At 44.3% G+C, this 22,297-nt stretch overlaps 1 protein-coding gene across 2 annotated transcripts in view; it reads left to right on the top strand.

Annotated features, from left to right (window-relative positions):
• LOC126035500 (regulator of G-protein signaling 7-binding protein-like) overlaps nt 1–22,297 on the top strand; it is a 91,763-nt gene that overhangs the window by 43,815 nt on the left and 25,651 nt on the right. For both annotated transcript variants that reach the window (XM_049794156.1, XM_049794158.1), the window contains one exon: nt 21,192–21,299. In XM_049794156.1, coding sequence (XP_049650113.1) covers nt 21,192–21,299 — 108 coding nt within the window. The remainder of the gene's footprint in view (nt 1–21,191; nt 21,300–22,297) is intronic.

The raw sequence follows: 22,297 nt of genomic DNA, 5'->3' as shown, positions 1-22,297 counted from the left end.
GCCACTCGCTCACTCCCCCCCAACCCAGTGGGATGGGGGAGACAATCGGGAAAAGAAGTAAAACTCGTGGGTTGAGATAAGAACGGTTTAATAGAACAGAAAAGAAGAAACTAATAATGATAACAATAACACTAATAAAATGACAATAGAAATAATAAAAGGATTGGAATGTACAAATGATGTGCAGTGCAATTGCTCACCACCCACCAACCGACGCCTTGTTAGTTCCCAAGCGGCGATTCCCCCCAGCCCCACTCCTCCCAGTTTATATACTAGACATGACGTCACATGGTATGGGATAAACTGTTGGCCACTTTGGGTCAGCTGCCCTGGCTGTGTCCTGTGCCAACTTCTTGTGCCCCTCCAGCCTTCTTGTTGGCTGGGCATGAAAAGCTGAAAAATCCTTGACTTGAGACTAAACATTACTTAGCAACAACTGAAAACATCAGTGTTAACATTCTTCTCATACTGAACTCAAAACATAGCACTGTACTAGCTACTAGGAAGACAGTTAACTCTATCCCAGCTGAAACCAGGATAGACATATATATCAGTTCAGGGATGAAAATAAGGAGAGCCCTCTGATTTAGTCACGAGGTTCAGAGTGAACACCTTTGCTTTCTAGAGTCCTTCTCAGAGAGGAGCCTAGGGGCAGCTAGATCCACTCCTAGTCCCAGATTTGGTCAACAGTTTTGTGTCTAAAGGGATGTAGTGTAGGGGTTATGGGAAGAGAGAAGAGAGAGAAAAGAGAGAGATTTCACCAGTCCTGGGTCCAGTGTTGGTCCAGCCAGTCTAAGGGTCCAGTTCCAGAGGGCACGCACATGTGGGACTTCAATTCATGTCCTTTTATCATTCTTGCCCCTCCTTCAGGTAGGCACTCAAACTCATTAGGCTAATTAGGTGTCATGTGCAGTTTGTGCTTTCAGAACCTTCAGGAAATGGGTCAGTGGGCTTTGGGGTCGTTTGGGGAGTAACTTCTCCCTACCTGCAGACATGACCATTGTTTGATCTTTGGCCATATATGGTGAGCTGCCCTGCTCGGCAATATCAGAACACTGAGCTGTGCACCCTCCAGCACACCCTCCCTGTCCTGTGCTGATCTGGCTTCTTTTCACCTGTGATCTGTTGCTATGCAGAGTTCATTGTTATGCAGATTTCATCATTATGCAGAACTTGCCCCACCACAATGTTTGAGACATTAACTCTTTCAGTCTCTCACAGGCCCACATGTAATAAGCTACTGATGAACAAAAGGAGTAACTGGTATAACTTGAAGAGTTCTTTAAAATAAGCAGAGCAAACAGAGCAATTCTGATCACACTGATAACTATTGGTGTGAACATTTTCAGTTTAGGAAAGAAACAGCTAAGTTAGCAGAAACTGATTACTTTAAGCATAATGACCATACTGAGGTTACTTGTTGAGTAAGATATTTGAGGGCAAGTTTTTGGTGGAGCAATATGGCAGGGTTTTAGTACTAAACTGATTCCTTACTATCCCTTTTGTTATTTATCTGGCAATTCCAGCTTATAGCAAAAGGCGAATAAATATTAAGAGTATCTTATGGTTAAAAAGCTACCCACCTTTATAAAACTAGACACTAGATTCAGAACTGAAATCTACCCCACAGAGTATGTTTACACACAAAGGAGATGGCCTTTCTTTAGTGAAAATGCATCTCTAATAATTTCATGTTTGATTAGCCATCTACTGAAAGGAAGATGTAGAAATGCAGATAATTTACTGAACAGGTTACTCAGTAACCTCATTACTCTGTGATGGCACACACTGATTGGGACTGTATCTGTGCTAATTGTAACTACTCTTTTCCCAAATAATATCTCAGCATAATATACCAGGTAAAGACAAGACAAAGTTCTGTAATGAACTGTAATGAAGATCTTGTAATTAACCTTATGTATTTTCTGTCATGCTGAAAGATCCCATAATGTATTTTTCACATGTAGCTATAAAATCATTTAGGTTGGAAAAGACCTTCAAAATCATCACGTCCAACCATCATCCATGCCCACTAAACCATGTTCTGGAGTACCCTGTCTATGCCCTTTTTGAACACCTCCAGGGATGGTGACTCAACCACTTCCCTGGGCAGCCCATTCCAATGTCTGACAACCCTCTCAGTAAAGAAATTTTTTCCTAATATCTAACCTAAGTCTCCCTTGCCGCAACTTGAGGCCATTTCCTCTTGTCCTATCACCAGCCACCTGACAGAAGAGACCAGCACCCACCTCACTACAACCCCCTTTCAGGTAGTTGTAGAGAGCGATAAGGTCTCCTCTCAGCCTCCTCTTTTCCAGACTAAACAGCCCCAGTTCCCTCAGCCGCTCCTCATAAGACTTGAGCTCCAGGCCCCTCACCAACTTGGTTGCCCTTCTCTGGACATGTTCCAGCAACTCAATGTCTTTCTTGTAGTGAGGGGCCCAAAATTGAACACAGTAGTCAAAGTGCAGCCTCACCAGTGCCGAGTACAGGGGAACAATCACTTCCCTGCTGCTGCTGGCCACACTATTTCTGGTACAGGCCAGGATGCCCTTGGCCTTCTTGGCCACCTGGGCACACTGCTGGCTCATATTCAGCTGGCTGTCAACCAGCACCCCCAGGTCTTTCTCTGCCGGGCAGCTTTCCAGCCACTCTTCCCCAAGCCTGTAGCGCTGCATGGGGTTGCTGTGACCCAAGTGCAGGACCCAGCACTTGGCCTTGTTGAACTTCATACAATTGGACTCAGCCCATCGATCCAGCCTGTCCAGATGCCTCTGTAGGGTCTTCCTATCCTTGAGTAGATCAACCCTCCCTCCCAACTTGGTGTTGTCTGCAAACTTGCTGAGGGTGCACTCAATCCCCTCATCCAAATCATTGATAAAGATATTAAACAGAACGGGGCCCGACATCGAGCCCTGGGGAACACCACCTATGACCCACCACCAACTGGGTTTCACCCCATTCACCACAACCCTCTGGGCTCGGCCATCCAGCCACTTTTTCACCCAGCAAAGAGTACACTTGTCCAAGCCATGAGACGCCAGCTTCTCAAGGAGTATGCCATGAGAGATAGTGTCAAAGGCCTTGCTGAAGTCAAGGTAGATAACATCCACAGCCTTTCCCTCATACACTAGGCAGGTCACCTGGTCATAGAAGGAGATCAGGTTGGTCAAGCAGGACCTGCCTTTCGTAAACCCATGCTGGCTGGGTCTGATCCCCTGCTTGTCCTGGACTTGCCATGTGAGTGCTTTCAAGACAAACCATTTGTCGTGGTTTCATCCCAGCCGGTAAGAAAGGACCATGCAGCCGCTCGCTCACCCCTCCGCCCCCCTCTGGTGGGATGGGGAGGAGACGGAGGAGAGAAAAGAAAAAGAAACTGGAACCTCGAGGGTTGAGATAAAGGCAGTTTACTGGGACAAACACAAAGAGATTACAACAACAACGGCACTAATGAAAAAGTATACAAAAAGAGTGATGCACAGTGCAACTGCTCACCACCCGGGACACGACGCTCCGCCACTTCCCCCACCGAAAACAGAGACCACCCCCCGGCCCGCTCCCCATTTATATACTGGGCAGGATGTCACATGGTATGGAATAGCTCCTTGGCTAGTTCAGGTCAGCTGCCCCGGCTATGCCCCCACCTCCCAGGTTCCTGTAAAAATTAACTCTATCCCAGCTGAACCCAGGACATTATCCACCCCTTATTCTATACCATCTACATCATGCCCAGATCTTACATTTTTCCAATCAACCACTACTACTTTCTTTGTCTTATATATAAGTATATGGACTCCCCCCCGACCTCGCACACACACACACATGGTGTTCCTTTAGCCTATGGGCTATCCCTCTAATGTGTCCATTGATTTTGGGGCTCTATCTGTTGTAACAGTTCTTCAGGATAAGAGAGAGATGGTGTGAGATGTTGGGTTGTTGTACGCTGCCTCTGGAACTTGTGGCTAGTACATTTGGTGCAACTCATGCCCTTGGTCTGCAGGTTGAGGATGCTGATCTTGAGGAAATTGCTGGGTGCCAGTTCAAGTTCTATCGCTGTTGTACTTGGCTCAGTTTCAAAAGTCCATCCTGCAGTCATTTGGATAATTCTCACAATAATACCCTTGATATGGCATATAGACACTATAGATACAATGACATGCATTGGCAGGTTATTTAGCAGTTAAATATCATACAGCCCAATTCACTGGCTATTCTCTCCCAAAATCAAATCTCCCTGAGGTACACATCGAACTTCCCCATCCTTCTGCATCACCCACCAGGTATACCCAGGTCCTTGAGCAAAAATAACCCCTTGAATGGGTTTGCCCGTGCTTGAGGGAGGACTAACCCAGACTGTCTTTCCTAACATATTCCTCATGCGCACTACAGGGACTTTATCCCCTTCTACAGTATGTGGAAGTCTTGGTTGGGTGGGGCCAGCCCGATTGGCGGATCCTCTAGTATTAACTAACCAGGTGGCTTTTGTTAAATGTGTATCCCAATGCTTGAAAGTTCCACCCCCCATCGCTCTCAATGTAGTTTTCAGCAGTCCATTGTATCGTTCAATTTTTCCAGAGGCCGGTGTGTGATAAGGGATGTGATACACCCACTCAATGCCATGTTCTTTGGCCCAGGTGTCTACGAGGTTGTTTCGGAAGTGAGTCCCGTTGTCCGACTCAATTCTTTCTGGGGTGCCGTGTTGCCATAAAATTTTCTCTTCAAGGCCCAGGATAGTGTTCTGGGCAGTGGCATGGGACACAGGGTATGTTTCCAGCCATCCAGTGGTTGCTTCCGCCATTGTAAGTACATGGCACTTGCCTTGGCGTGTTCGTGGGAGTGTGATATAGTCAATCTGCCAGGCCTCCCACTGTTTATATTTCAGCCATCGCCCTCCATGCGACAGGGTTTTTTGCCACTTGGCTTGCTTAATTGCAGCACATGTTTCACATTCATGGATGACTTGTGCGATAGTGTCCATGGTCAAGTCCACCCCTCGATCTCAAGCCCATCTATATGTTGCATCTCTTCCCTGATGGCCTGAGGTATCGTGGGCCCACTGAGCCATAAATAGCTCACCCCTACGTTGCCAGTCCAGGTCCACCTGAGACACTTCAATCTTGGCGGCCTGATCTGCCTGCTGCTTATTTTGATGTTCTTCAGTGCCCCGACTCTTGGGTACATGAGCACCTACGTGACGTACTTTTACCACTAGCTTCTCTATCCGAACAGCGATATCTTGCCACAGTGCGGCAGCCCAGATGGGTTTACCTCTGCGCTGCCAGTTGCCCTTCTTCCATTGCTGTAGCCACCCCCTAAGGGCATTTGCCACCATCCATGAGTCAGTATAGAGATAGAGCACTGGCCACTTTTCTCTTTCAGCAATGTCTAACGCTAGCTGGATGGCTTTCACCTCTGCAAACTGACTCAATTCACCTTCTCCTTCAGCAGTTTCTGCGACTAGTCGTGTAGGACTCCATACAGCAGCCTTCCACCTCCGATGTTTTCCCACAATGCGACAGGACCCATCAGTGAACAGGGCATATTGCCTCTCATTTTCTGGCAGTTTATTACACAGCGGGGCCTCTTCAGCCCGTGTCACCTCCTCCTCTGGTGACATTCCACAATCTTTGCCTTCTGGCCAGTCCGTGATCACTTCTAACATTCCTGGGCGACTGGGGTTTCCTATGCGAGCCCGTTGTGTGATCAGTGTGATCCACTTACTTCACGTGGCGTCAGTCGCGTGATGTGTAGAGGAAACTTTCCCTTTGAACATCCAGCCCAGCACTGGCAGTCGGGGTGCCAAGAGGAGCTGTGTTTCAGTACCAACCACTTCTGAGGCAGCTCAAACTCCTTCATATGCTGCCAAGATCTCTTTTTCAGTTGGAGTATAGCGAGCCTCGGATCCTTGATATCCCCGACTCCAAAACCCCAGAGGTCGGCCACGGGTCTCCCCAGGTGCTTTCTGCCAAAGGCTCCAGGTAGGGCCATTCTCCCCAGCTGCAGTGTAGAGCATATTTTTAATATCTTGTCCTGTCCGGACTGGCCCAAGAGCTACTGCGTGAACAATCTCCCACTTAATCTGTTCAAAGGATTGTCGTTGCTCAGGCCCCCATTTAAAATCGTTCTTCTTCCGAGTAACTTGGCAGAGAGGGCTTACAATTTGACTGTAATTTGGAATATGCATTCTCCAAAAGCCCACAACACCTAAGAAAGCCTGTGTTTCCTTTTTATTAGTCAGTGGGGACATAGCTGCTATTTTGTTGATGACGTCCACAGGGATCTGACGACGTCCATCTTGCCATTTTACTCCTAAGAACTGGATCTCCTGTGCAGGTCCCTTGACCTTACTTTCTTTTATGGCAAAACCAGCCTTCAAAAGGATTTGGATTATTTTCTTCCCTTTCTCAAAAACTTCTTCTGCCGTGTTGCCCCATACGATGATGTCATCAATATATTGCAGGTGCTCTGGAGCTTCACCTTTTTCCAGTGCAGCCTGGATCAGTCCATGGCAAATGGTGGGGCTGTGTTTCCACCCCTGGGGCAGTCGATTCCAGGTGTACTGGACGCCCCTCCAAGTGAAAGCAAACTGAGGCCTGCACTCCGCTGCCAAAGGAATGGAGAAAGATGCATTAGCAATGTCAGTTGTGGCATACCACTTAGCTGCCTTTGATTCCAGTTCATATTGAAGCTCTAACATATCTGGCACAGCAGCGCTCAGCGGTGGCGTGACTTCATTCAGCCCACGATAATCTACTGTTAGTCTCCATTCCCCACTGGATTTCCGCACGGGCCATATGGGACTATTAAAGGGTGAGCGAGTCTTGCTGATCACTCCTTGGCTCTCCAATTGGCAAATCAGCTTATGGATGGGAATCAGAGAGTCTCGGTTGGTACGATATTGTTGCCGGTGCACCGTCGTGGTAGCAATTGGCACCTGTTGTTCTTCAACCTTCAGCAACCCCACAACCGAAGGGTCTGGGGAGAGACCCGGCAGGGTAGACAGCTGTTCAGTGCCCTCCGTCTCCAATGCAGCTATACCAAAGGCCCAACGGTACCCTTTTGGGTCCTTGAAGTACCCCCTCCTGAGATAATCTATACCAAGGATGCACGGGGCCTCTGGGCCAGTCACAATGGGGTGTTTATGCCATTCATTCCCGGTTAGACTCAATTCAGCTTCCAATACGGTTAGCTCTTGGGATCCCCCTGTCACAGCAGAGATACAGATGGGTTCTGCCCCTTTATAACTTGGTGGCATTAGGGTACATTGTGCACCAGTGTCCACTAGAGCCTTATATTCCTGTGGGTCTGATGTGCCAGGCCATCGAATCCACACTGTCCAGTAGACTCGGTTGTCCCTCTCCTCCACCTGGCTGGAGGCAGGGCCCCTCAAATCCTGGTTAGAATATCCGTTACTCACTTTCTGCACACGTGAATCAGAAGTCCCTTCAAGGGGATCAGAAATGAGATCAGCCCATCTACTCCGTCCAGGGGACTGCTCACGGGAAACTGGAGCAGCAGTTTTCCAAGAAGAATTCTCTTTTCTGGTTGCTTTTTCTCACAACTCCTGTACCCGTGCATCCAAGACTGAGGTAGGTTTTCCTTCCTCATGTCCTCTCCATGGTCACGCAGGTAAAACCACAGGTTAGCCTGTCGTGTGTACTTTCTCTCTCCTCTCTCTTGGGCAGAGGAACGCTTACTCCCAATAACTGCGATGCGGGCCTGTACAGGTGAGGAGAAGGACAGATCTACTTTGAATTGCTGGAACTCTCGGGACAACTCCTCTACAGCTGAGACACAGGCCCGTAGGGAGGAAGAGAGACTTCCTTCGTATTGCCAGAGTTGGACAGCCAATTCATCCACCGTTTGTCCATAGGCTTCTTTCCAGGACATTACTGCCAATGAGTTGGCATAGGTTGGTGGTGCACTTCGTAGAAACTTCCGCCACATGGGTTGTGTGCATTGGACTTCATCTGGATCTGTGGGTGGCTGCGCATTTTCTGGATCATTATAAATCACCTCCAGCACGGCTAATTCTCTCAGGTACTGGATACCTCTCTCCATGGTGGTCCACTTGCCTTGGTGACATGTAACTTCATCCCTGAAGGGGTATCTTTCCTTCACACCTAACAGAAGTCGCCTCCAGAGGCTGAGGACTTGTGTTTTTCTCCCAATCACCTTGTCGATGCCCCCTTCCCTAGACTGGGATCCCAACTGCTTGGCTTCCTTACCCTCTAATTCCACACTACTAGCCCCGCTATCCCAGCATCGGAGCAGCCAGGTAACCATGTGCTCACCTGGGTGGCGGCTAAAATCTTTTTGCATGTCACACAACTCACTCAGGGATAGAGATCGGGTAATTATTTCAGGTTCTGCCTCTTCCTCCTGTTCTCGCGATGACCCTGGTTCAACTTCATCTCTCACTAAGCGAACTGATTTCTTTGTGTGTTTCTTTTTCTGTACAGGGGCGACTGATACTGGCACAGGTTGGTTCTCTGGTTCAGCTGCAGTGTCTGTCACTGGGCTAGGGTTAGCCACGGTACCTGTTGTCGTGGTAGGGGCAGCCACGGTGTCTGTTGTCAGGGTTTGGGTAGCCACGGTGCATGTTGTCCTGTTTTTCCATCTTTTCCCCCTTTTCCCCCTGAGGGTGCTGCATAATATCAAGCAGTGTTTGGTAGATACTGGCCAGGGCCCAGCACAATGTAGTGAGTTGTGTTTCTCTGGGATAGTGACAGCATTTGTCTTTCAAATATTCTACCACTTCATGAGGGTTCTGTAGTTGTTTGGGAGTGAACTTCCAAGCCACTGGAGGTGAGAAGTTCTCTAGATACCTGCCCATATCCTCCCACATGCCATGCCACCCATGAGTATCCAGCTTTGGGGGAGATCTCTGAGTGGTACTCTTAAAGAGCCTTTTTGTAGCCCTAAACAAGACCTGAATCATATTCTGGAGGCATAGCACTAACAGAACACTGGCTTGCGTATCCCAAGGATTTTCAAAATTCTCAAAAGCTGTTGTAATTAGTCGGAAGGAGAAAAGGGAGGCGAACGGACGGGGGGAGGTATCCCCCCCTAATTCCCCCATGGATGGGGTGTAATTACCAATAAAATCCGAGAGAAGGTTCCCAAAGTATGGAAATTATATCACTGCCTCATACAGATACCAGCTTAACCTCATGACCAGTGATGTAATCATTTCATAAGTCGACATTGCCCAGTACAGCAAAATGATAATCCCAATCACTCTCCCAGAGATGAGATACGCAACTACAGGCAATACATAGAGCATATAAGAGCTTACAAAACGCCACCATGTAAACAAATGAAACAACATTGTGACTAACATCTATTTATCTAAGAAATGCGTTTGGCAAATTTGTTTCAACACGCTCTGGCCAGATCTGTCGTTATCTCAACCCTTCTGCTCCACGTTGGGCGCCAAAAAGGACTGTCGTGGTTTCAGCCCAGCCGGTAACAAAGGACCACGCAGCCGCTCGCTCAGTCCTCTGCCCCCCTCCGGTGAATGGGGAGGAGACGGGGGAGAGAAAAGAAAAAGAAACTGGAACCTCGAGGGTTGAGATAAAGGCAGTTTACTGGGACAAACACAAAGAAAAATTACAACAACAACAACGGTACTAATGAAAGAGTATACAAAAAGAGTGATGCACAGTGCAACTGCTCACCACCCGGGACCCGATGCTCCGCCACTTCCCCCACCGAAAACAGAGACCCCCCTCCGGCCCGCTTCCCATTTATATACTGAGCATGATGTCACATGGTATGGAATAGCTCCTTGGCTAGTTCAGGTCAGCTGCCCCGGCTACGCCCCCACCTCCCAGGTTCCTGTAAAAATTAACTCTATCCCAGCTGAACCCAGGACACTTGCTCATGATTTATGCTTTGATAAGATTTCCTATATAATATCTCAAAAGGACTAACCTTTTCTTTAGGTCTTGGTGTAATTCTCACTCACAACAATGTTGAAGGGAGAGCTTCTGGCCATTTCAACTGAATTTCCTGACAAATTTTATTCAATTGTCTCTTAATTGTTTGATTCATTCTTTCTACTTTCCCACTAGACTGCGGCCTCCATGGGATATGCAAGTCCCATTTGATTTGTAAAAATTTGGATACCCCTTGGACTATTTCTGCTACAAAGTGCGGTCCTCAATCTGAGGAGAACCCTCCCCCTACCCTGAATCTTGGAATGATTTCTTTCAATAAAACCTTTACTACTTCCCTTGCCTTGTTGGTGCAACATGGGAAAGCTTCAGGCCATCCTGAAAGTTATCCACAATCACCAGTAGATATTTATATCCTTTACAACTAGGTAGTTCAAAAAAATTGATTTGCCAGTAATCTCCAGGTGTATAACCTTTTCTTACCTCTCCTAGGGGGGGCCTTTTCTGAATTTTAGGATTATTCTTTAAACAAACTTCACATTTCTGTACAATCCTTTTAGCTACTAACAACATATTAATTCCCACAGCATATTGTCTGGTTGCCTCAAGCAAAGCTTCAACTCCCATTAGCTCCTTCATTATAGGACAAGCAATGGTTCCACTTCTATTTCCTTCTCTAAAGTCATAACAGCATACTTGGCCTCCCATTCCCCTTTATTTACAAAGCTACTTCCATCAGTGAATAGCTCCCAATCAGGATGTTGTAAAGGGGAATCCTTTAAATCTGGACAGCTAGAATATACTTGCTCAATAGTCTGTCCTCTTGTTCAAGCAATATGGCTTGATACTGTACTATCCTGCTTGGAGACAGCCAATTATGTCCTTTTTGTTCCAAACCAGCTATAACTGCATGTGGCACATAAACAGTGATTCTCTGTCCCATTTTTAACTTTTGTGCCTCCTGTATTAACATCACTGCTGCAGCCACTGCCTTCAAGCATCCTAGCCATCCAGAGCTTATGCTATCCAGTTGTTTCAAAAAGTAAGCTACCGGTCTTTTCCAGTCCCCTAAAGTTTGCACAAGCACTCCCATCACTTGATGTCCTCGTTCATGCACATAAAGCTCAAAAGGCTTTGTCAAATTGGGGAGGCCTAGTGCAGGGGCCCTCATAAGAGAAACCTTTATATCATCAAACCCTTTCTGACATTCTGGAGTCCATTCCAACACTTCTCCTGGTCCTTTAATGCTCTCTTACAAAGGTTTAGCCATCAATCCAAAATTAGGTATCCAAAGGCGACACCACCCGGCCATTCCAAGAAATCCTCTTAACTCTTTTTGGTTTGGGTGGGGCAATCTGACGAAATGACTTCCCTCCTCTCAATCCCGTTTTCTTTCTCCTTGAGAAATTTCAAAACCAAGATAGGTCACATTTTTCTGTGCAATCTGCGCCTTTTTCTGAGACACTCAATATCCAGCTAGCCCTAAAAAGTTCAATAAACTACTATTTGCTTCTTTACACTCCTCAACGGTATTTGCCCCCAACAGGATGTCATCCACATATTGTAGCAAGGTAATTAATGAGTTCTTACCTTGCCATTGTTCCAATTCCTTCTCTAGTACATTACCAAAAATGGTAGGGCTATTCTTAAATCCTTGGTGAAGTACTGTCCAACATAGCTGTATCTTGCATCCTGTTGTAGGACTCTCCCACTCAAAGGCAAACAGTTTTTTACTCTGTTCTTCCAGAGGAATACAGAAAAAGGCCTCGTTTAGGTCCAGAATGGCTTCGCTCCCTGTTTTAATTCTACTTTCACCAGTTCGGATGATTTAGCTCTTCCAGGCCTCTCTGTTGCCCACACAAAGGGGACCACTGCATCCATAATTTCAGAGGGGATTTCAACTTGTGCATTCTTTATGTCCTTGATTCCCATTGATTCCTGTAACATATAAGCTTGTGCTCCCCAGGCATTACTCCGAGGAATATGCACTTGAATTTTGTGGTTTGGGGTTTTTTTCCCAAAAGTTATCTGTGTTCCCAATTTCTTTAGCAAATCCCATCCCATAAGAGGTAATGGACATTCTGGCATATACAAAAATACATGTGTCAATGTTCTGTTTCCAATTTCACACATAATATGTTAGAGAAAGGGCCTAACCTCTCGCTTTCCTGAGGCACCAACCACCGACATAGAGAACTTACTCACAGGTCCCTCACAGCTATTTAACACAGAATAAGTTGCCCCTGTATCTACCAAAAATTTAACAATTTCATTCCCCCCCCAGCTTGACTGGAACCAGGGGCTCAGCTGGGGCTGAGCCCCCGTCCCCATCAATCAGAATCCTCTGTACTGATCATTAGTAAATCAGCCTCAGAGATAGGGGCAGAAGGGGGAGACCAAGTACGTTTCCCCCTCCTCCCCATTCCCTTTCACATCCCCATCCTCTCAGGAAACCCCTTCCCCTGGAGGATGTGCTTGAGTAAATGCTGCTGCTAAAATAGCAGCCTTTTGCTTCTGATCTTTTAGTTTCTCCTTTTGTTTTTCTCATTTTTTCCCCAACTCTTCTCTGTTATTATACACCTTATAAGCAATCTCAATCAGCTGAGATACTGTCATTCATTAACATGTTTGAATCAAATACTGACAATTTGCATGTCTTTCGAGTTTCATAATCATTTGTTAAAGCAAGAACATATCCACATATGGGATTTCATCCCACTTATCTTGCCTTCTAAAAAACAACATTAGCTGTAAAATGGTATTGTAATTCAAAGTTCCCATTTCCGGCCATTTTTCTTCATCATCTAATTTATGCACCAGCCACCATTGATTACAGTACTCTTTTAATTTCCTCCTTGTTAGGGGATCCCCACCAAACTTGTTCCAATGTTTCAAAATACAACCCAATGGGGAAGCTTTAATTATTCCCGCTTCCTCAGAGGAAGCTGAGTTTCCCAATATAACCTAATACAACAATTTAAAACAACCAGTAGTACCAAAAATACAAGTACACCGAAACAAACCAAACCAAACTCTCTACCTGCTCTGGTTGTCACCATACTAATGCAGGAGAGATAAAATACCTCCAACCAGCAGCTGCAATTAATCCACTAATTCGTACCTTAAACAGATATGCTTTATAATATCAAAACAGCAAATAGCACCCTGGTTCCAATTGATCACTTACCACCCACCAGGGAATCACAAGAGGAGCCTCTGGAAAAATCCTCTGGTGCGCAGTGGAGTCTGGCTTGTGATTGCTCCAATGGTAGCAAGCGTTGATCAAAATCCACTTTTAAAGTCCCATCTGGGTCACCAAAATTGTTACCTGATCAGAAAGTAACTCCTGAAACACACACAGTATGTTTAGAGAGGAGACATTGCTTTATTCTACACAGGGTGCAAGGTGGAAGATTTCCACAAATCAAGCACACCTACTCAGGTTTTCAGTTCATACTTATAAACTACAGTTAAAACACGACACCTATCTAATACATATGTTTCGCCTAACTATTGCATATTCATTATGTTGAGCAAGCATGACGTGTTGTTCTCTTGAGCAATCAACCCAGAGTCTTCTACGCCTGCACAGGGGTCTCTGGTGGTCTTTGGTGGTCTTCAGTGGTCATTTGGGGAAGAATACCCCTACTCCTTCTGTCCTTTTATGGTCATGCGTCATCTGAGGACACCAGGGTCTTTGTTTCTCTTGCCAACCCCTCGTTTCTCAATGCCGAAGGAGGGTGTATGTCCTTAACTAGCAAATCTGTGACTCTTTAAGCATCCTCTATTTTAAGTAGAATCTTAAACTAGATAAGCTTTACCTTGAGTACACATAATCTAAACAGTCCTTGAATAGAAAACATACCACACTTCTCATGTTTTAGGGTTATTTTTCTTTAAACTATCATCACCTTCTTATTTGTTAATCAGTCTTTTGAAGGCTTGAGGCAACACACAAGCAATTGAGTCAGCATAAAAGCTTGTTACCACCAGAAAGGTCTTGATCCCTTCTTCTCTATCTCCACACACACACACCAACACACACCCATCTTGCCTTCACTTCTTCCTCCCTTCTGCTGCTTCTGGCCATATGGTCAACCTCCTTCTCTGGCACTTGCTCTCGAACATACTAGGTTCTTTACTGACCTGACTTAAATCACTGCAACATCAGAAAACTATTCACCTTTTATTTTTCCTTTTGTTGGGGTAATCTACTATTTGATGGGTTAAAGTGACTCACAGAGGGATCTGGCAAAGCAGAAGTTATCAGTGGATGCCTGTTGTGAATGAGATTTTGTTATACGGCTTTGGTTTAGCAGCAATTTAGGATTTATTAATATTTTTGAGATAGATCACAAGATTAGGTTCTAAAACTTTAACAGTACTTAATTATGAGCCAATTTAACAGAGCAATTCAGTGGAATTTGTTACAGTTAAATTTGTGACTTAGTTAAAGATTTGAAAATGTCAAGGATCACCTGAAACTTACAGCAGGGTTGTACACAGATGGAGGCTAAATCAAATCACACACACGCACAGACAGAGAAAACAGTTCTGAACCACACACAGACAGGCAAATAGTTCCGAACCAAACTGCAAATGCACATGCACAGATACCCATACACACAGAGGTTAACCTATGATTAAAATTTCCCTTTTGTGAGTTTCATGAATTATTTTTATGTGCTGGCATTCATTAACTGATAGGCAGTGAACCTTGCAAAATCAGGCCTTTAAGTCCTCGCAAAATTGTTGACAGACGATCTTTCAATCCTCGCAAAATCTACCCTGAGAGGCATCCCAGCTCAGGGGGAGATACTGGGTCACACAGCCCACTGCAGTCCCTGAGAGCTATCAGGTCTCAAGATGATTGGCTTTGGTCATTATTTTACATTCTGGCCACAATTCGTGCTGAGTCATTCTGATATACAATTCAAGCAGCAGATGGCCCAGGTGTGGCCAGGGGGTGCCTGGAGCCCATAAGTCTCTGCATTTACAACTGAGATAACAGCACAATGGGAGTTTTTCCAAAGCATGTATAGCTTATCCTGAAATATCAGGGTGGCCTGGGGGGGCCGCACCACCACAATGCCAAAGTAAAGTAAGCAGCAGAGAAAGGACACAGGACATCATTCTTTTTTAGATGATAAACTTGTTATGTTGGGTCATGCAATCTCTTGGAATCATAGTTAGATGACTTAGTGGGGGGGAAGCAGGGAAAAGGGCTTCCTACTGAATTTAAAGGATAATGAAAACATTAAGCAAATATCCTCTGTAGTGCAAGTAATGTCTATTTGACATTCAGACAAGTAGCTAAGAAATATTTTTTTTTAACAAAGGAATAATTTACCAGAATACAACAGTTTAGAGAACCTGCCCAAAAAGAGTTTCTTAAGATCCAGGAATTTCTAGTTTTAAAAAAAACACAACAAGTTACAAGCCTGATAGCTGGGATACTTAGTTGTGATATGGAAGAGAAATATAGCATGGTCTGCAACCTTAGTCACTAGTGTCCCAGAAAAATGGGCTAAATAACCACTATTCTATTAGCTGTTCTTGTTCTTACTGTTCTTTGTCAAACCTTACAGGAAGTACTCAGGTTTGTCCTGGTGTGAAAATTTATCAAATTGCAAAAATTGTGAGATCACAAAACATTTCCTACTCAACTCCTCATACCACTAGTTCAAACAATGATGTTGTTTTCTCTATTTTCAGAAGGGTTTATTTTTTTTCTTTCTGAGACTTGTTTACTCCATTTTGTGAGAGAACTAATGTTGCCAAAAAACCTCGGAATAAAGAACTTATCAACACCAATTTAGTGCAGATAAGCAGACACTTCTTTATTAACGGCCGGGTGCATGGGTGCAAGGTTATACATATCCATTAGATTTCTGGGAAGTCATTAGCATATGTTAATGTCCTTTACGCATGTGCATTGAAGGTCTCTGGTGGTCTTCTAGAGTCCTCTGGTGGTCTTTCATAGTCTTCCTCACTTGTCCGCTTCTTGACCTCCTTCAAGTGATTCTGCGCAGTTTGGTCTTTGGCAGGTAACTAACTATTTCTTGGCAAATAACTACAAGTTGCTTCATTCGACTCTTACTAGTTCCCATTAATTTAGAATTCTGACATCTTCTCCATTCTTCTAGGTTGTTATAATATACTCCTACTGACAAACACTATATCAAAATCATCTTAAATCTCAAGCTTGTTACCTTAGTTCTATATGTTCCTATTACTTATTAACTAAGTTCTAAATGTTCCTGTTAAATGATTTTGGCCAATTCCTCCGGCCTTGGTACCGGGTTATACAAAAGGTTTCACAACAGCTGTTGGTTGTACAAATACAATAAGATACCTTTGCTAAACTACTTCTTACCATTTTATATTCTTATTAAACATGAGCTATTCTAACTACTACAAAATCAATAACAAACCAAAGCTACTAACTAGTCAATAACAAATAACATAATCAATAACCAATCAGTAACACTAAGAGGGGAAAAACTTTAATTTCTCAATAACATGTCTGGGATGCACTCCAATTTGAAAATTCTCATTTAAATGATGTTCACAAAAAGAACTTCTCCCATCCTGTACTTTATGCCAGGGCTGTATTGCCACTACAGTAAAGGAATGCCATCAGATAATCCACAGGAGGTTTGCAAGGATAAAAAAAAAATCCCACCAGTACTTAACTCTCTTGCCTGTTCCACTATCATGGTCCACATCCTTTATCCCATTGTCTCCCTGACAAAAGCCCTGGAAGATCTGTCATGAAGTCCCCACTCAATTCCAACACTGCATTTCATTTTCATATAGTAGGCATGAATTAGGCAAGTGGAAACATAGAAATTCTGAATATAATACATATTGGGCTGTGAATGGTGGCAGCTATGTATTGCTTTTAAAATCATCAAGTACAAAACTGCACATTTTTGTCTCTTGTTTTCCCTTAGTATTGCAGTAATGTTGCCTCAAGCCTTCCAAAGACTGATTAACAAATAAGAAGGCTGTGATAGCTTAAAAAAACCCAAATCTATAACATGAGAAGTGTGGTATGCTTGCTATTCGAGGACCGTTTACATTACGTGTACTCAAGGTAAAGTTTATCTGGTTTAAGATTCTGCTTACAACAGAGAATTCTTAAGGACTGTTTGGATATGTATTGCCTGGCAAGGTTTTGGTAGCTGGGGGGCTACAGGGGTAGCTTCTGTGAGAAGCTGCTGGAAGCTTCCCCTATGTCCGACAGGGCCAATGCCAGCCGGCTCCTAGACGGACCCGCTGCTGGCCAAGCCAATCAGTGACAGTGGTAGTGCCTCCGTGATAACGTATTTAAGAAGGAAAAAATTTGCTGCAGCACAGAAACTGCAGCCGGAGAGAGGAGTGAGAACATGTAAGAGAAACAACCCTGCAGACACCAAGGTCAGTGAAGAAGCAGGGGGAGGAGATGCTCCAGGTGCCAGAGCAGATTCCCCTGCAGCCCGTGGTGAAGACCATGGTGAGGCAGGCTGTCCCCCTGCAGCCCATGGAGGTCCACAGTGGAGTAGATATCCACCTGCAGCCTGTGGAGGACTCCACGCCAGAGCAGGTGGATACCTGAAAAAGGCTGTGACCCTGTATGAAGCCCACCCTGGAGCAGGCTCCTGGCAGGACCTGCGGATCTGTGGAGAGAGGAGCCCATGTTGGATCAGGTTTTCTGGCAGGACTTGTGACCCCACGGGGGACCCACGCTGGAACGGTGTTCTCCTGAAGGACTGCACACCATGGAAGGGACCTATGCTGGAGCAGTTTGTGAAGAACTGCAGCACATGGGAAGGATTCAGGCTGGAGAAGTTCATGGAGAACTGTTTCTCATGGGAGGGACCCCACACTGGAGCAGGGGAAGAGGGTGAGGAGTCCTGCCCCTGAAGACGATGAAGCGGCAGAGACGATGTGTGATGAACTGACCATAAACCCCATTCCCCATCCCCCTGCACTGCTGCAGAGGGTAGGTAGAGAACCTGGGAGTGAAGTTGTGCCTCAGAAGAAGGGAGGGGTTGGGGAAAGGTGTTTTAATATTTGATTTTATTTCTCATTACCCTACTCTGGTTTGATTGGTAATAAATTAAGTTAATTTTCCCTAAGTCAAGTCTGTTTTGCCTGTGACGGTAATTGCTGAGTGATCTCTTCCTGTACTTATCTCGACCCACGAGCCCTTTGTTATATTTTCTCTCCCCTGTCCAGTTTTGGAGGGGGAGTGAAAGAGCAGCTGCATGATGCTTAGTTGCTGGCTAGGGTTCAACCAGGACAGGATAATAGTCAAGGCACCAGATAACGGACATTTCAGAGTCACAGATTTGCTAATTAAGGACATACATCCTCCTTCGGCATTGAGAAACGAGGGGTTGGCAAGAGAAACAAAGACCCTGGTGTCCTCAGATGACACATGACCATAAAAGGACAAAAGGAGTATGAGTATTTGTCAGGACCCAGGCTGGACAGATGTTTTAGGGTGTTTTCAAGGATTCCCGAGAAGGTGAACACACACACACTGACTATAAGGGAAAAAGCAAGCATTTATTAACTACAGATGTGCATTATGCTAAGGGTATTGTTACCGAAATCCGGAATAAAACTCCTTAACAGCAATGAGAAGTTAAGAAGGAGGCACTCCTTTTTTGCAGTGCTGGGCACACAGGGGATCACTCCACCTAGTGTGTGCACCTGTCTGATTTAATCATGCAGGTTAAATATACACCTGTCATACATATTCACTAGATTTCTGGGAAATATCATACATAATCATCAATTGTCCGAAAGATCATTAGCATATGTAAATGTCCTTTTACGCAGGCGTAGTGAAGTTTCTGGTGGTCTTCATAAGCCCTCTGGTGGTCTTCCATAGTCTTCCTCACTTTGTCCGATAGTTGACCTCTCTTATACGATTCTACGCAGTACGATTTTGCCATCATGTATTAGATTTACATAAAAGTACATTCAATGTTAATTCTTAAATTTAATGTTTCTAGTGATTGGCCCCCAGTTACATCACCTTATCAATATTCTTATACTATAACATTCATTGGTTAATCTTACCTATTCCACTAACTGGTCTTTTGATCAAAGTAGGGTTTCTAAACCACAAAGCTAAGGTCCATAACGATCTCTCTCTTTGTTCATTAAAACAAAACACTACAATCTAACAAATCTGCCTAAATTTCTATGGTTAACCGATCTAAGACAATACTTATTCTTTTTATGACTGTATACAGCACATTTTGTATGTTCTTAAGTTTCGATGACAACATTGCGAGCTTCAAACCCCTATATTCTACAATCTTTACCTTTTGATCAAACCCAGCTTATATAAAATTTTAATTTATCAGAATATTTGTAACAGTATCTTGCAAAGGAAATTAACATACCGACCTGAGGACTGTGAGGAAGATGGACCATCCATATGTTCTTGTGCCGCGAGCTCAGCCCAGCAATTGGTAGGTGCCAGCTTTACGTGGGCGTCCCCACGGAGGCAACGGTGGCCTCGCTGTACACCAGCCCAATGCTCTTCGGAAAAATCCTCGTATTTATACATTTGCAGAGGAACAGGTTTCGGCACACGTGGCCAGCGGGTGCCAAAACACGCCTCAATTATAACATAGGGAGCCTATGACGCATGCGCTCGCTGGCCAGGCGCGCTGCACGAGCCATAGCCACCCTGTCTATTGGTTCATGGGCTTTGTACATGCGGTGTATTGTCATCATCCAGCAGTCACGCGCCAATCATGCACACAGCTGTGCTGTGCAACAGCCTGCTTCGTGTCCTCCCCCAGTATTGCTCAGCTCTCTTATCTCTGTGGTCAGCATTCCAAGCTACGGGCAACAAACCATCCATTTTCTGTGCTGTCTGCATTTTCCTTGGCTATCTACCTCTCCCCCAGTGTTCATCCACAGACCAAAATCCCATCTTTTAACCCGTCTGTATACAACAGACCAGGGAGTCATTTTGAATTCAGAATTCCCTTGGGATAAATTAAGGTGAAACAACACCAAACGATCAGTGAAACATTTTATTCATGGCAGAAGCAAACTGGACCTGGGAGGCATAACAGCAGGTGGAGGGGTTTCTCACAGCAAGAATTGGTATGGAACTACCTTAGTGAACTGTGTAACCCAGGGTTACCATATAGACAGAGAAATATTTCACCAGTCCTGGGTCCAGCATTGGTTGAGTCAGCTGAGGTGTCCAGTTCCAGAGAGCTTGTACACCTGGGGCTTCAGTTTGTGTCCTTTTATCATCCTTGCCCCTCCTTCAAGCTGGCACTCAAACTTATTAGGCTAATTAGGTGTAACCTTCAGGTGGTGGGCTTGGGGGTTGTTTGGAGAGTAACTTCTTCCCTGTAGACCTGGCCATTGTTTGTTCTTTGTATCAGAATGGAGAACTGTGCACCCTGCAGCAAGCACCTCCCCACCCTGTTGCTGATGTCTGTGCTGATGGGCTTTTCACCTGTGATTCCTTGCTGTGCAGGGTTCGTTGTTATGCAGAGTTCGTCTTTAAACAGAACCTGCCCCACCATAATGTTTGAGACATTAACCTTTTCAGTCTCTCATAGTATTCTTCTCCTAATGACCACCGGAAGACCACCAGAGGTCTACACACAGGTGTAGAAGACTCTGGGATGATTGCTCAAGAGAACAATGTCATGCTTGCTCAACATAATGAATAAGCAATAGTTAGGTGGAGGATAGGCATTAGACAGGTGTGGTGCTTTAACTGTAATGTATAAGTATGAACTGAAAAACCTGAGTAGGTGTGGTTGATTTGTGGAAATCTTCCACCTTGCACCCTGTGCAGAATAAAGCAATGTCTCCTTTCTAAACATACTTTGTGTGTTTCAGGAGTTACTTTCTGATCAGGTAACAGTAATACTAGGAGACATGGACTGCAATTGTCTTTAATGTCAAAGTTTTTGAAGTTGCTTTCGGAATGTATGCTCTAGTTCTCTATTAATTTTGTTTTGTTTTGTCCTCTGGCTCTTATTTTGTGTCACATGTGAGCCACTGGAGTTTAACTGAAACTCTTCATAATACTAAGTAAAATTCTAAGCTCCACACATGCCTGCATGGGATTTCTCTTAGTTTTGTTTGGTAGAAGTAACATATAGCAGCACTGTGATTAGGAGATTGCTGTGGTCTGTTCTCTTTCTAAACAGTTCTTAGTGCAAGATCAAGCTCAAAACATCAATGATATAATCTGAGTATACATTTTTAAGTAATAAATAATGGGGATACATGTTTTCTTTAAATATTTTAAAGGAAAAGAGTCTTGTGCCCCACCTAAGATCCTAGATACTAAAGTGGATGAGAGTTCCGAAGTACCTATTTTAGAAGACACGTCATCATCACCAACAAATATTCAACAGTGTTACTGATTGGTTATTGATTATGTTATTTGTTATTGACTAGTTAGTAGCTTTGATTTATTATTGATTTGGTAGTAGTTAGAATAGCTCATGTTTAATAAGAATATAAAATGGTAAGAAGCAGTTTAGCAAAAGTACCTCTATTGTATTTTGCACATTTAATTAACAACCGACAGCTGCTGTGAAACCCTCTGTATAACCCGGTACCAAGGCCGAAGGAACTGGCCAAAATCATTTAGTAGGAACATTTAGAATTTAGATAATAAGTAATAAGAACATATAAAAACTTAGGAACATACAAAATGTGCTGTATACAATCACAAAAGAATAAGTATTGTCTAAAATTAGTTAACCATAGAAACTTTGACCGATTTGTTAGTTTTACAGTGTTGTCTTAAGAAACTAAGAGAGATCGTTATGGACCTTAGTTCTGTTGCTTAGAAACCCCACTTTGGTCAAGATTCCAGTTAATGGAATTAAGTAAAATCAACCAATGAATGTTTTAGCATAAGAATATTGATGAAGTGGTGTGACTGAGAGCCAATCATTAGAAAGGTTAAATTTAAGAATTAACATTGAATGTATTTTATGTAATCAAATACATGATGGCGAAAGTCGTACTGCGCAGAATCACCTGAGAGGTCAACTATCGGACAAGGTGAGGAAGACTATGAAAGACCACCAGAGGACTCTAGAAGACCACCAGAGACCTTCAATGCGCATGCGTAAAGGACATTAACATATGCTAATGACTTCCCAGAAATCTAATGAATATGTATAACCTTTCTCGGAAATCTAATGAATATGAATGAATAAGTTCAATATAAGGTGTATGATTTTGGTATTTGGTGTGCGTGGTCTTTTGAGAGGACTCACCCATGCACCCGGCCGTTAATAAGGAAGTGTCTGCTTATCTGCACTAAATTGGTGTTGATAAGTTCTTTATTCCGAGGTTTTCGGCAACAGTTTCTGGCGACCCAGATGGGACCTCGCTGAGAG

Source organism: Accipiter gentilis, chromosome W (assembly GCF_929443795.1).
Source record: "Accipiter gentilis chromosome W, bAccGen1.1, whole genome shotgun sequence".
Classification (NCBI taxonomy): domain Eukaryota; kingdom Metazoa; phylum Chordata; class Aves; order Accipitriformes; family Accipitridae; genus Astur; species Astur gentilis.
Note: the sequence above shows the minus strand (reverse complement) of the source record. Positions and strands in the feature narration are given on the sequence as shown.